General features: G+C 40.3%; 1 protein-coding gene across 6 annotated transcripts in view; it reads right to left on the bottom strand.

Moving 5' to 3' along the window:
• Positions 1-16,270, bottom strand: part of LOC114144566 (segment polarity protein dishevelled homolog DVL-1) — a 33,798-nt gene that overhangs the window by 10,131 nt on the left and 7,397 nt on the right. For 5 of the 6 annotated variants that reach the window (XR_003595512.1, XM_028017525.1, XM_028017536.1 and 2 more), the window contains exons 2-8: positions 14,910-14,979; positions 10,330-10,451; positions 7,498-7,616; positions 2,412-2,550; positions 601-694; positions 401-470; positions 179-318 (exon numbers count right to left, since the gene is read on the bottom strand). Coding sequence is in view for 5 of the 6 variants with exons in the window: in XM_028017525.1 (XP_027873326.1) it covers positions 179-318; positions 401-470; positions 601-694; positions 2,412-2,550; positions 7,498-7,616; positions 10,330-10,451; positions 14,910-14,979 (754 nt within the window). In the remaining variant the exon portion in view is untranslated. Of the gene's footprint in view, positions 1-178; positions 319-400; positions 471-600; positions 695-2,411; positions 2,551-2,749; positions 3,105-3,371; positions 7,470-7,497; positions 7,617-10,329; positions 10,452-14,909; positions 14,980-16,270 lie in introns of those variants that run through there. The other variant, XM_028017546.1, reaches the window with a different exon arrangement.

Raw genomic sequence — 16,270 nt, forward strand, 5'->3', positions numbered from 1 at the left:
AAGATGTGGTTATCGATATGCTTTAAAAACCACAGGCGTAGACACATTCATGACTTTTCGTCTCATCTGTGACGCATTAACTGTGGCAGCTAAAGAGTCACTGGTGTACGTGAAGAAGACAGATACTTATCATGATTTTTCAATTCATCACAAACAATTTGTAAAAGTGGAGGTGTACCTGCAGGAGCATGTCTCCTGGTTCTATTCTGCCGTCAGCAGCCACGGCTCCTCCCTTCATGATGGAGCCGATGTAAATGCCGCCATCTCCCCGGTCGTTACTCTGGCCTACAATACTGATGCCCAGGAAGTTGTATTTCTCTGTCAAAAAGCAAAGAAAAAAAAGTGTGAGGAGTAAGAAATAAAGAAAAAAACTAAAAGGCAACGTGCAAATCTCATTTACCCATGTTGAGTGTGACGGTGATGATGTTGAGGCTCATGGTGGAGTCTGTGATACTGCTGAAAGATGAAGACTAGAAAGGGAGAAAGAGGTAAATAAAAAGTGACACAGAGTCCATATCAATCAGCTCTCTCATCGCTTTCCGCTGCTCGGCGTCAGCGTTCATTTGTGCTCTGGCGGTGATGGGGCTTAGAAGTGCGTACCCGGTCTATCTTGGCCATTTTGTGTCTCCGTCTGCGCCGCTTGTGTCTGCGCATGAGCTGCGAAGAAGAACTTTGTTCTGTGGAGCTGCTGAGCCTAAAACACAAGGAGGGAAGATGATGTTTCAGAAACAGAATGAGAGAGAAAATGAGATGTAGCCGATTAAAAGGCCAAGTCGATAAAAGCAAGCTGCCCTAAGACCGCTTCAGTCCCTAAGCTGTTTTTCTTTTGGGAGCCAACTTCAATCGACATTGATAATTAAATACGTGAGTGAGTCAAGGTTGAGTGGAGAAATGTAATGTTTTGTTTGCAGGCAACAATAAACTTGGACTGTAACTGCTTGTTACAAACCGATTGAATATTTATATCTGTATTGGTCCTGATACTGAAATAAATCTTTGGGTATTAGCGAGAATGAGCTCAATCAATAAAGGCAAATCTATTCAGTATAATTCTATGTTTTACTATTTATTTCACATTATATGTTGATTGCAGTTTATTTTTTTATGTTTGACCAACGTGGTCAACCTATTGTTTCACTTTCTTTGTTATTTATTGTAGAATGGCTGTTATTGACTGAACAAATTGAAGTTGTTTTTAAATGTTTGATCAAGCTAGTGAAGCTATTGTTATATTTAGATGTGCTTTACTGATGCAGAGTTAGAAAATAAATTGTAAAACAGTACATTTATGTCTTTGATTTTTTAAAAAATAAACATTTTAAGTCATTTCAGCGAAGTTTTGCTGCATCTGGTCGGTATCGGCCGACACTAAATCTCAGATATTTGTATTGTATCGGCAGTAAAAAAAAACATGGATCGATGCGTTTCTATCCATCACAAGGCAGCATAGAGAGAAACAAGACAAACAACCAAAAGCCAAAGCAAAAATATTTTATAACAATAATTATGTAATTAATCATATGTTATTCGATTAAACTTAGAAAGTTGTAGAATTTAAATCCATAAAGCTGTAAAGTAAAGCCTATTCTCTTAAAACATCTGATAAACAGATGTTTGTTTTAGGGATGCACAAATATGAAATCACCGGTACTGATATCCCATATGCCTTTATGACCCATATGCAATATAAATGTATTTTTTAAAGGTTTTATTGGCTCTACAGGCCTTTATCTGATAGTGAACTGACAGGAAAGCGGGTAATGAGAGAAGGGGGAAGACATGCATCACAGGTCACCAGGCTGGGAATCGAACCTGCGACGGCTGAATCGAGGACTAAGGCCTCCTTATGTGGGTTGTACTTAACCCCTGTGCCACCAGAGCACCCCACCTATATGCAATATTTACCAATATTTATTACATATATAATTCACTGACTTTACTGTTTCTCTGCTTCCCACAATACTGTGCTGCATCGCCATCACTGTCACATGACCAAACTCGCCTAGAGTGGCCTACTCAAAGTCTAAACTTAAATCCAATTGATCTAAAACGCTTCACTGAATTTTAAAAAATCTGCAGAGTAGAATGGAAAACTCCTCCAACTCTGATTACTGAGTTGGAGGAATCCCTAAAAATCGTTATTTTTAGGGAACGATTATTTTTCATATAGGACCAGGTCAGTTTGGTCGACTTTTTTCCCTTTGATACATTAAATTATTTTTAAAAATGCATTTATTGAGTGTTTCTTCATCTGATAGTAACATTTGTTTGATATCTGAAATTCTGACCATTTTAACAGAACCATATGTGACCCACCATGACTTACGTGCATCGCTATCTCCCCCCCACACGTTTCTTTCAGTGTTTGAGGGGCTTAGAAGCACATCTTATGATGTGAGGTGGCACGTTACCTGCTGGCATCCTCATCCTCCTCGCTGTCAACAAATGAGCTGGAATCCAGCTCGCTGCTCATTACCGAGGCGCTGTCGTAACCCATGGCCGAGTCCCTGGCGGTGCGCTCGGATTTAGAGTGACCGTTGATGCGAGGGACTGCAGAGAAAGAGAGCAGAAGACGCGCTGTGAGTCAGAATCTGAGGTCATGTTGCTCATCGTAGGCTTGGATCAGAATGAGAGGGAAAAGCAGGAATCAGGGAGCAACAAAACCATACACAAGAGAGGTTTTTAAGAGCGGAAACTGGAAGTGCAGCTCCTAAAGTTTGGAGAAATTCTCACCCCGATCTGTACGTACATTGCCTTTGAGGCGGCGCTTTCTCGGGGTAACAGCGGACTTGCCGGAAAGGTGTCAAGAGGCGAAAAAGGCGTGGCCGCCCGTGTTTTCGCCTCGAGCGAGTAAAACATTCCAGCCACGCCGGGGTTTCCATGGCTAGCTCCGCCCTGACGAAAGCTGAGCTACTGCACATGAACGGGTCAGGATTCTCACCCAGGCATATTTCTTTCCCCACAATATAACAACAAAACAGAGCAAAAAAAAGAAAGAAAGAAAAACAAGTGTGCAGGTTCACGGAGCCAGACTGAAAATGTGCGTCTTTGTGATGCCAGCCGCTCTCTAAGCCTCAGCCACCAGCTGGCTGCTCACAGTTCATCTACAACAGAGACATGAACAGTAAGGAGAATAAGCAGAAATCCTCGAAATCAAGTGAGCATTTTACCTCAAAGACAGTCAAACTGTTAATATATGAATTACAGATATTGCATGATTCATAACACACTGACAGGAAGTAAAGAATTGTAGCTAAATAATCATTACGATGTTATATTTTGACAAAAAAAACCCACTATATAACGAATCACAAAGAAACGCTAATGTTTCCAGTAAATGAATCCTGAATCGTTATTTAACGTCACCTCACCTCAGCTGGAAGTCCATCCCAAAGTGACAAAGTGAGTAAAGAGTGAAGAGAAAGTATTTCCTCCTCCTTTCCTCCCTCACTCACTCACTCCTCATATGGCACGCAGCTATACAGTAGACCCTCAAACTAATCTGCCTCCAACCAATCAGATGACAGGATTCCACCAAACAACAACAAAGAACATTGGTTTTGGGATTATAGGCGACCTGCAGCCGTTTTCTTCAGGTAAAAAACAACTTTATTTAAGCTTAAACAATTATACACCACTTATATCATTAAAAGAAATGCAAGACTCCTTTAAATCGAAAAGAGAGCGGTTTAATTTCAGAGGCTGTTTTTCCTTTCTGCTCTCTGTTAATACTTTAATACTGGCAAAAGTGCTTTGGCTTAGCTGTATTTTCTTTGACCTCAATCCAGACAGCAGGGAACATCATTACAATTAATGCAAAAGCAGCACTCTCAATACGTTTTTCTCTTTTATTAGAAAAAATGCATTGAAATTAGTTTTTTTTTTCCAGATTCCAGGATGCCATTTGGATCACAAATTGGTTTCTTAACATTTTTCATCTAAAATGTTTCCAAACATTTACGTGCATCTGTGTTTATGTTCAGTGTAAGATATTATAGTTCACTAGTTTGGGAAGGATGTGCAGATGAAGAAAGTAAGAATGAAGGAAGGAACGATGAAAATATGTAAGGAGGGATCCAAGGAACAATGAGGAACAAAAGTAAGGATATAAAAGGAGGAAGGAAGGAAATATTTAACAAAAAGAAGGAAAGGAGGTAGGACACAAGAAACAAAACAAGAAGAGAAACAGGTATGACGGAGGGAAGGAAGGAAAACAGAAAAAACAAAATGGAGGAGAGGGCACCACGTTTAGTGTTTACTAAAATTAATAAGCACTATTTTTTTCCAGATTATCTTCTTTTTCTATACATTTGCAGACCTGAAAAATAACAAAATCCACATCACACTTTTCCCCCTCGAGATCTGTAAAATATCCAACAGCATCTTTTTTTTTTTTTTTAATCATCAAATATGAGGAGATGAGTTTGGTGGAGCTACAAACAACTCATCACCGTGCAACAGCGAGCATTCTCACACTAAGGAGGAATCACCTAAAGCGTATGGATAAGGTGTCAGGGAAATTCCTGCTGCTCATCATGATGCTGCCGGCAGCGAGGCAGCAAGGTGGGGCGCTGCCACTTCCTGCTTCATATGTCTTCACATCCAGCTCTCCACACTCAGACAAACCGAATTACATTTCACCAGGTCCTGCTTGCCAGATTGATGAGCTGCTGAGCTGCTGGTGAACCCTCAGGGGCCATCTTGGCTCCCTCTGGTGGTTTCATTTAATTAGCTCCAACAAACATACAGGCAATAAGGGGCAGCGAGACGGGAAGAGGGGCTGGGTTTCGCCGAAGAGTCGCGTAGGATGTGGTAACCCACCAGAAAATGGAGTGGAGGAAGCAGGAAGATGCCCAGTTTGTTCGTCTGGGTTACATCTCACCCGAAAACAAAGCCAAAACAGCAGATGTTCAGTTTGCTTGTAACAGCAGTGAGAAGGAATCTGTTGCCAAATCAAGATCCTAACAAAATCCAGCAGAGCATTAGAAGATAAATCTCTGGGAAAGCAGAGAGAGAGAGAGAGAGAAAGTCCTGCAGAGGAATTTACATTCAAACTTCAGGCTATTCTACTGGGACTTTATGGGGCAGACCAGCAGAAAATAGCACATACTGGTACAGCTGGGAAAAAATCTGAAAAATGTGGCATGTATTTATATTGATGTCACCTACTGAGTTTGTATTTGGTGCATCTGTAAGTTTTATTTTTACCCATCTATAGATGGACATTTTCGCCCATCCCTCTATAAAAACAGCCAGATAAAAAGCAGAATAATTTAAAATTTTAAAGTCTTGCAACAGATTTTCAATTGGACATTCTAACAGGTGAAGATGCTTTGAGCTAAACTATTTTATTGTACCTTTGGCTGTATGTATATTGTTGGGAGTTTTTTTATTACTTACTTCAAGTATGTAAATGATATCTAGCTTCCCCTTTATTACATAAATAACAAACATTTCACAAGAACTGTAGGACACTAGAACCAAAGAAAATAGGTAGCATATTAGAAAAGGGGAGAGAAGAAGCATTGCTCAATTGTTGTGTATTTTTAGCTCCATCATTTTCCCATCAATTCTGATCAGTTTCACTTGGCCCTGCTGCAGAGAAGGATTCCCACAGCATAATGCTGCCATCGCCATGTTTCACTGCAGGCCTGGTGTGTTTATAGTGAGGCACAAAAAGATACATTTTGGTCTCATCTGACCAGAGCATTTTATTCCACATATTTTCTGTGTTTTTCTCTTCCATGAGGACCAGATTTGGAGAATGCAGGAATAATAATTACCCTGTCAACTTAAATCTCAAACCTGAGCTTCTCCAGACTCCAGGCTCCTTCTCTGTCGGCTAACATAAGTGGCCAGCTCTTTCTGTGCCATTCTATTTTTGGATAAAAGAGTTGTTGTATAACTTGTTCCTGTTTTAAACGTCTCCACATCTTTAACCTATGATCCATCTGATGCCGTTTGTTCATTAATATTTTCTGACAAATCTCTGAGACTGTAAAAGAACAGATGGGTTATACAGAGAATAGAATACATAAAGATTAACTCTATAAATTAGAAGGCTTCTGAATGCATTTGATTTTATTCAGGTGGAATTAAGAGTAAAGTTGACTGAAATGCAGTTTCTTCTACTCTGTTTTGGTCTATTATATAACACACTCAACTTTGTGGCTAGAAAGTAGCAAAATATGGAAACGTTAAAGAAGTGATCACTTTATACATGCAGTTGTATTAATAATATGGTTGAATGTAATTCCAGCATGTGAGAGCCCTTCCTACAACCCCAAACTGATGCTGATCTGTCATCCTAATTGCACCACATAAATTAATGAGTATTGGGTTAATGAGCCAGCGGCGCAGGAAGTAGGGAGCCTGGCTCGCTGTGAGGAGGACGGGGGAGACACACAGAGGGAGAGCGAAATCCAGTTCAGCTGTAAACAGCAACAGCAGAGTGCAAGCAGCGCAATCTGTGACTCATGTTTCACCTAAATCCTCTCTTTAGTCAAGTACATAATGTCAGAGTGGTTTGTATTTCAGAAACAACTCCTGCAGATTTCCCACCAATGTTTCATAAAAAGCAGTCTTATGACCAGATCTAACCATCGTTCAGACTGGAGTGTGACTGGCAGGAGGAAATCAGAATCCTGAGACGTGGAAAGCAGATGATTATTGGGCAAGACAGTAAATTCCAGAAACTTTAACCCACAGTGAACTAATTCGCTTCTTATTTTCTTCCTACAGAGAATGTGAAGCGGTTATAGAACGAGTCGTACCACTAGAACCTTCTGCAAAGTTACGCTGTGTCTTGATTTTGGTCACATTATGACCATTTTATGTGGCCGATACCCTGTACAGTTGGCTGCTGTAAAGTGGAAACCAGATAGTAAATGGTTCCCTTGTAAAATCTGAAATTGCTTTCATTTGTTTTGATTTGGTTTAATCAAATTTACTGAAACCAATTGTAGTGAAGCTTTTATTAACCTTTACTACTGATCACAGCCTTTCAGCAAAAAAAGTCCTGGGTTCAAATCCCAGCCAGAGTCTTCCTGCATGTTCTCTCTGTGCATGTGTGGGTTCTCTCCAGGTACTCCTGCTTCCACTCAGTAATAAACATAATTTTACATTTTTATTTAAATACAGAAAAAGGATCAGTAAATAATTGCAGATACAGAACATAAGGAAGATCTTGCAAGATTTCCTTTCATGACTTGAAAATTATACTGACCATCATTTGCATTGACCATTTAAGAAAATCTGAGAAAATATTACTTGCATATCTGTGGAAAAAAAGCCCTAAAAGATGGAAAAGTGTACATCTCCATCAAAAAGCTATGTTTGCAGACCAGATTGGCTCAATTCCAGAACTGAGGTTAGACTTCGGACACCCCTGGTTTACAAATTACAGTAGGGAATACTGAGATGTAATGACACCAAAAAAATGACGAGATAATGAGACTTTTTTACCACGTCAATCTGCGTCTGTCTGATAATACTCACGCTCGGTCTCTCTCGCTCTCCTGCGTGCGCGCTCTCTCTCTCGCTCCCTGCGGTGGCTCAGCAGAGACTCCGTCCCCGTTTCCGTGTCCAGGCCGTCGCGGCTGCTCACTGCGTTGGCACTGCAACACACACACCAGGACACTTTGGTTTTTTTGGGGGGGGGTTTCAAACAACGCTGCCACACGGAACGTTTTGAAGTAACTCTCCAGTCGACCAGGCACTCCTAAACAAAACCTCCAGCATCCTTCCATGTGCTACAATATCAGTTCCTGTGCCATTCGGCCGCAGGGGAATATGCTGCTCGTATCGCCACTCTGTTTCAAATTCACTCCCTCTGGGGCCAAAATAGCAGATGCATTGTTCTGCGGCATGTGATGTGTTTCGCACTAAGTGTCATTAATGACCACATAGCCTGAGAGGGAGCCGTTCCGGACAATGCTAGTATTAATGAGATCTATTGAAAAGCCCAGATGGTGCCTGGAGCGTGATTTGGGGAGAGACGGATGGGGAAGAGTGACGGATCACGTAAAAAGTGAAAAGTGGTAGATCAGGTGTGGGCAAAGCAACGGGCCGGCCTGTGTACTTCAGCTCTGGGAGGAGAGAGGATTGTTATTCAGTCAGTGGGCTGGAAACATGGCGGCCTCAGGCACCGGGGGACTCAAACTGCCACTGGGCTCCTTGGAAACCTGAAGCTGGTGAGAACTCAACTGTCTGTCACACACACTTAGGCAGGTGAGAAACACCTGCATGAAAAATCACAGGTAGAATGTGTGCATCTGCACCCTGCCATATTTAGTCTACTTTAATCAAACTCTAGTTTGTTTATCTACAAAGTCCGGTTCATTTGAGGAGGTGTGAATGCATAATCAAACTGATGTGGACCAAAACAGTTAGTCTGGGTTTGATTGAAGTGAACTCTGGTGCTATATGTGTATAAATAAATATATATACATATGTAGATCGGAAACTATTCCAAAAGTCAGAAGTGAACTATAGCGCAGCGCATTCTGGGTAAATGCACAATCAAAACAAATCCGAGTCTAATGCTAGTAGGAGAAACGGCTCTTGGTCTTATACCAAAGACAAAAGAGATCACTAAAATCTGACGCCACTCCGTTTTTCTTTACATTTTGTGAAGAAGGAAGTTGTGGTTGTGTCTTCTTCTGAGATTTTGCTGTCGTTTCCTTATCTGATTCCAGTTGGAGCGCCACCAACAGGCAAGGTGGAGAACAAGCTAGTTTGAAGTCTGCAGTGAGACAGCATAAAATGCCACAAATGTTGCAATTTTGTTCCCCAATCAAACCGAGTCTACCGGACTATCAGGTGTGAAAACAACCTCAAATGACATCTCTCCTTTTCAAACATCACCCAGCCTTGTTTAAAAACAATAACCTCTCATAGCTCAGCGGCGGTGTGTGTGGATAATCCATGCAAATTAAACATAACAGAGCAGACAGGACTCTGTGTATGCCGTGTTCACTCAGCGGGATGAAGAGCTCAATGGGGCGTGCTCGCACGCTTCTGCTGCAAAGAACTAATGGGTGCACCTGGCGCAGGTCAGCGCACGCATGCAAATACGAACAGCGGCGCAGATTAGACGGCAGCGAGAGGTGTCGATGGCCGCTGATCCGGAGGGAGATTATCTCAGATACAGCGGTGAACAAATGCTGCCCCTCTTTCAATATACGCCCCCTTTCGTTCTCCCCCTACCGCTGCCCGTCGTCGCTGCCCCTCTCTTGGGAAATAGAGATGCGTGCTTTAATCCGGATTAGCAAGCACAGCCACATCAGTTGTGTGTCCCTTTCTCAGCTCCAAACACCTATTTTTCAAATAAAGCTATTCATGCGGAGAAACACGTGAAATGCATGAATAAAAGACAAAGAAGTAATGGAGTGGTAATAATATTCAAGAGAGGTAGGAACGGCTGGATAAGCAAAGGTAACGCTGCTTTGAGAGAAAGGCCTGACGGTAAAGAGAGAAAGAGAAAGAGTGAGCGCAGGAGGAAGAGGGGTGGAGGGAAATGAGGCACTGCGAGGAAGGACTGCGTTGCCATTAGCGCCACAAGGTGGCAGCAGTGAAATCTGGCTGGGAACAATAAAATCATCAGCCAGGCTGACAGCCAGGCTGCGGGGAGCGGTCCATAGAGGGCAAAAGCGAGCTGAGATGTCAAACAGTGGATAAAGAGACAGACTGCGACATGACAGATTGCATGTTCTCAATATAGAGCCTCAGTCTTATTGCTGCAGCGTTGTAACGGCCTCTGCTGCCCTGCCAGCTAAATTTAGCGGCCACTTGGTGACCGGTGTGATATTTTATAATCAGCCAGGTTTAAGTTAAAGTCTGGGCCGAGGTGGCCACGGCCCGGCTCTATTTCTGACCTTTGATGTGTTTTTGGGGGCCTGCGCGTCTTTATTAGCCGTGCAACGGATGAATGCTCTGAGTGACTGAACACAATGGGTCTCACTGAGAGCAAGTATTTGCCTGAAGATGTTTACGCTGCAGAGGCTATTTCAAGCATCAGCAGCCCTGACGGCGAGCGCATCATGTTTACATAGATGGCTGGAGCGACTCGCCGCTTCATGGCTGCGTGGGTGGGAGAAATTCTCACACCCGTGCCTTCTCCAACACTTCAGGACACTTCTTCATGCTACATAATCACACCTCAGCGTGAGCAGCCACCTACACTTCCCATACGAGTCGATGACGACAACGACGATGAGTTTTAATTAGCACATATGGACCGGCTGCAGCAGAAACGGCCCGGGTGGCGCATGGAAACATCTGCCAACACGCCTGCATGCATGCATGACATGCAGCAGACAGCCTACTTACTGGAAGGACGGGGGTCGCGAGTCTCCGATGCCCCCCGTTCTCTCGAGGGGAGGGGGAAGCTCTGGGTGGCTCTCCGTGCACTGAGACCCTCCATCAGAGTGAGCGCTCTCTGCCAGGACCAGCTGAGAGGGAGCAGGAGGATAAATGATCAGAGTTATTTCTGACTGGCAGAAGTGCAGTCAGAGGTAATATCTTTTAGGAAAAAATGATGATAACTGCAGTGGTTAGCAGTGAAAACAGGAAAATGCTTTAAAACTGCAGTCTCAAAATGCTTTTACAAAACGATGATGCCATTCTTTCATCTGAACCAGAGTAGTGAAGGTTATAGCAATGAGCAGCTGCAGGGACAACGATTAATCTTTTTTTATAAGATTTCTTTTTGTGAGATAGCATATGTTATATTATAATAACATAATTACATTATATTGCTTTTGTTTATATATATATATATATATATATATATATATATATATATATACAGTACAGACCAAAAGTTTGGACACACTTTCTCATTGAATTCAATGAGAAGGTGTGTCCAAACTTTTGGTCTGTACTGTATATATATACATATATATATAAAAGAAACAAAACAAAAACAAGCAAACAAGAACTTGGGTGGGAGTGGCGGCAAGGCAAATCAAAAATCAGATCTAACAGACTTAAGGTTATTCCATCCACTTTGACCATATTCTATAGAAAGTGTCCCTTTGCTCTGTGACAGAAAAGATTGTCATTATTTTAATCCAAGGAGTCATTTGGGTGAAAGTAGATTCCCATAAAAGCAGTGGAGAAGTCTTGTTCTGCTTTTAGAGAATTGAGATTTTCAAAAAATCTGCAACATTATTACTTCCTGCCGTGTTCTGTTTGATCTTAGTAATTGCAGATTTCATCTGGAACATTTCCCCGAGAACACAACTAGAATAGCAATAACATATTTTGCTCTGTTTGAATGCAGTACAACGTTTTTACAATATGCGAAATTGGACATTTCTTTAAATCAAGTGGATGAATAAAAATGGACTTCCAATGATTTTCTGTGATGAACTGACAATCTGACAAACATAAAAACATTTTTTGAGTCAGATTCACATGAGAACTGAACACTGATGAAATGGGTCACAAGAAATTTTATACAATTTAGCACGGGTTCCTAATGGAACAGATCGATTCATCAAATATTCATAAAAACAACCACAACATTTAACATCAGACTAATAACAATAAACAATTTCAATAAAGAAATGTGTATTAAATGTGGGAAGCATGTATAAGAGCTGCTTATTTTGGAAAATTAAACTTCACTTCTTGGTTCTCTTCATGTTAGGTGACAAACTCTAAATTTGCCAAAATCAAATACCAGTGCAGGTTTCCAGATGTATGGTGATAAAACAGCTTTGTATTTAGTTGATAATAATTTAGCAGCATCTGCTTTAACAAAACTTCTTTCTAGGTTTAGAGTCTAGCTCAGCATAGTTTCAAAGTCATGTTTCATATAACAATTAAAAAAATGTCAATTTTCTCTTTTAAACTCTCTAAAGTTTGAGGAGCATCTCGAGATGTTAAGCAGATTTGCAAAAAACTTGCATACCTTCAGATAAATCAGAGACCATCTCCTATTTCATGCTGCAAATACCTTCATGCATTCAGTGATTTTCCTCCTTTTTAAATCACCGGGAAACAAGGTCACAAGCAGCACCTACAGCAAACAGCCTTTTCTGTACGAAGGCTCAGCAAAACATTTATTACTTGCAGAACTAAAACTGAACAGCAACTGACATCGATTAAATTTAAAATTATTTAAAATTATGGAACAACTTGCCTTTGCAGGTCAGGGAGGCCCCTTCACTGTCCACTTTTAAAGCTCGTCTTAAAACCCATCTATTTTATTTGGCTTTCAACTCTAGCGGGATCTAGTTTTAAATTGTATGTTTTGTTTTTAAATTGTAAGTTTTTATTTTATGTTTTTTTATTGTTATGTTGTGTTTTGATGTACAGCACTTTGTATCAGCTGCGGTTGTTTTAAAGTGCTTTATAAATAAAGTTGGTATGGTATGGTATGGTAAAACTGAAACTATTTTCTAAGAAAGACCAACTACTGTATGTAGTCATAAATGATGTTTTTTACTACATTTGAGGACAATCTGGCTGTGATTATTAATTATTTTGCTCCACTGTTTGCAAATTAGTTTGTACACAATTCGGATCCTAACGTAAGTGTACGGTTCGCTTCAGTCAAATCAGATATTCACATTTCAGTCAAATTAGTATGTATCTCTGGTTGAAGTACATGTAAAATCTATATTTGCAAGCAAAACCCAGCAAAATACTTTATAGATGCTCTTCTACAGTTCCTTTGTATAAAGTTTTAAAGAACTGTCTCCAAAAATGCGAAAATACAAGCGACAAAAATTATTACACCACAGCTCAGAAATAGAGAAAATACGTACATAAGTGTAGTAAATCAGATAAAACCAACCAAATAATACACAGAAACTCTGTATTAAGAAAAATATTTATGGTTTAGCAGCAGAATTTCAGCTTTAAGTATAATTTATATGACATAAAGGAGATGTGAGAAATTATAACTAACAGTTATCAATATCTGTTAAACTTTGAGTGAACTATTGAAGACACTTCACACACTAATAATAATAATGAATGCTGAATCCTTTAAGCTATTTTTTTTAAAAAGAAAGGTCAATAACAATCTCAGAAATATTTCTCTTTACAATGAGAAACGTTTTGAAAAACGTTAAAATGACATGTTACCAGAATGAAGGTATAGCAAAGGTTTTAATAGGTTTTAAAACAACATTGTTTGCCTTCATTTGGGCTCTTAGAGTGTAATGTATTTTTAATAAGATTCCTGCAAAAGCATCTCGATTTCTTTCACAAACGAGGCGCCGCCCCTCCCCCAGCTGTTGCTGCCACCGCCGGTCAGCGGCAGAAAAAGACTCCATCACTTTTCTCTCACTAACCAGAAACAGAGCTTTGGCTCTTTGTCCTTGTCACTGTGTGGAAACTAAAGAAGCGCCACAAATTACTTTTTGAAGATATTACTGTTTTAAAATTACAATTGGGCGAAATATTTGTAAAGAAGCTCACTGCACGCTAGCTAGCTAATTACAAATAAGTCAGCTAATTAGTAAGTATCAGCTTGTAATACTGTATTATTTTCCGCTCAATAAGAAACTAAAAATTACTAGATTTAATGGCCGTTTAGTCTACATTTTCCTAATGTGTAATTATTAACCCTATAAGTCCTAAACGTAGCGCCGACGATCCAGCCAAATTAGCAGAACCTAATTCCACCACACTTTGTGCAATCTGAAAATTTCAGCAATTTCTGAAAGGGGAGATGTTGCCCGTTCCAGCTAATATCGGGTTATTACGGTAATTTCACCCCATCTGAGGGGCGAAAATAACTTGCTAGATGTTGAAAGTTGTTAAGGATAAATGGGCAAATATATTTAAAGAACTGCGTACAGTTAAAATAAGCAAAAAATATCCAGGCGGAGATTTTAAATGTAGAATATAAAGATTTAAAAACAAAACAACAAACAAATTGTAGCGATCATTACTACGACCATTTAAGAAGAAATGTGTTTTTTGGTTTTAAATGTGTATTATTACTTAAAGTTACCATAGAATCTCAACGCCTATGGGTAACTTTTAAACTGTTACTTTTATTTGTATGTCGTTTTAAGCAGGTAGTTGTTTGATCTTGATTTAATTTCATAGCATTTGATCACCAATCAGTGACTGATCTGCATATTAGCCACTGGCTAGAGAGCCGATGTGTGGAGCAACAATTACTTTGTTTTAATTTTAGCACTGTCCCCCGTCATAAATAAATACAAGTAAATTAATGAGCGCTGTCGTAAAGTTGCACAGACTCAGGCGTTAGTCAATACCTTAGGTCCTGCTGTCAGTGACCGTCTACCCTAATTAACTCTTATTGAGTATGGCAGTCCCTAACAAGTGCACGGCCAACACAGTGTGGTTAATTTTGACCTCTGACCTCCCATGGAGGCAGGCTAGCAGAATAATGATTTCCCCCACAGAGATCAATAAAGGAAAGTAACAAAATAAAATAAAACGTAGCAGCAACACAAAAGATCCATGAAGCTGATTGGATAAGTGGCCTGTCAAACTAAATTATACATCGTATACTTTAGTTTTAGATCAATGTTAAACGCTTTAACTGAAATATTGTGTCCTGTAGGGAAAAACAAAGATGAAGATGTAAATCCTCCTCTCACCGATACCACAAACACTTTTTATTGTTCCCAAATGGGAGCTTTAGTTCATGTTTATAGTCCGGCGCCACAAACGCTACAGGGTTACTTAATTCAACAGTGCATTAGCTGATAAGATTAGAGTAACAGTATTCAATGCAGAAGAGGAGGGTGTTAATATCTAATGGCCCCCACTTACACCTCTACTCTTCGGCTGAGTGGCGAGGCCAAATTTTTAAGAGTCTCTAAGGAGGTGCAACATTTCTACAACTGAATGATCTGCGTTTCACATGCAGCCGAGGCAGAAAGGGAGAGCGAGGCTGCACCACCCATCTCACTTACCCAGGACACCACCCGCCCGTTGAAGCACGGCAGCTTGGCGTTGTCGTCGGAAATCTCCTCTTTGACGACCCTGTGGAGAGGGAGGACACATAAGTTACAGGACTGGGAGGCAGAGACAGAATCACCTTAGATAACCAGGAAGCGCTGCACTTCCACACAGCACTGGCGAGCACAGAGCCACATTCACACTTTGACAGTCACATTTTTCAAAATGGCTCTGACAGCTTTAAGTCACGGTGAGCTTTAAAGAGCAGCACTGGTGCCACTTTGAGTCCGTATCAGTAACACTTGGACATCAAGTTTGTTTGCCTGCTTGCACCGGGCACAACGAGGTGAGTTGAAATATCATGTTTGAAAGATCATAAATCAGAAATGATAACCTGCAAAGCTTTTCATGATTCACAATGAGCTTCAAGGGCTGGACAGCTAAAGATACACACAGATGCCGCTAACATTTGATAAATGTAATCAACAAGATGAACCCAAACCACTCACCAAGCTTTTAAAACGGTTGGAAAAAGGATATTGCACTCCAATACTAGTTAAAGCTGCAGCATGTAACTGCAGCTTTAACTAGTATTGTGTACATTTTATACAAATGTATAAAAAATATATTTTTTACACATTTGTTGAAACTGTTGTGACAGTATAGAATGAGACGGATAATCTGTAAAAAAAAAATTCGAGCTCAGATTGGTTGCTAACTAGAAGTAACCAATCACAGCCAAGAGGCGGGTCTTAGGGCTGTCAATCACTCTGTGTGTGCCTCCTCATCATGGGCACTGATAATGGTGTATAAATGATTTTCCTGTAACGGTAGCATGTTTATCCACCATTAACACATTGAAAAGCATTAGAAAGGTTGATTGACAGCGCTAAGACCCGCCTCCTGGGTCTGATAGGTTGGTTTTGGTTGTGAGCAGTACATCTCTTTAGACGGTAACAGTAGCTCAGGGAAGAGGTGTAGGGGATTGATCTTTTCACAGATTATCTGTGTCATATTATACACTGTCACAACATGGTGACAGTTTTAATAAATATGTAAAAACCTTTTTTTATTTTTAATAAAAGTTACATATTGCTGCTTTAATCTAGAAGATGGGATACCCAAAACGTCATGCAAGTTAAAAAGCAATTCGATTAAATACTAATGCACAGGTGTCAAACTCGAGGCCCATTGGCCAAATCCGGCCCGCCGTAGCATTTTATGTGGCCCTCTAGATTCTAGACTAAACATTAAGGGTTCTTAAATATTATGTTATCGATCAAATCAATGAGCAAATAAATAAACAAGCGCAAAATATTGTAAATATTTCCAAATTAGTACTACAAACAATTTGATATTTATTGCAAAAAATCAC

The sequence above is a fragment of the Xiphophorus couchianus genome, chromosome 1 (genome assembly GCF_001444195.1).
Source record: "Xiphophorus couchianus chromosome 1, X_couchianus-1.0, whole genome shotgun sequence".
Classification (NCBI taxonomy): Eukaryota; Metazoa; Chordata; class Actinopteri; order Cyprinodontiformes; family Poeciliidae; genus Xiphophorus; species Xiphophorus couchianus.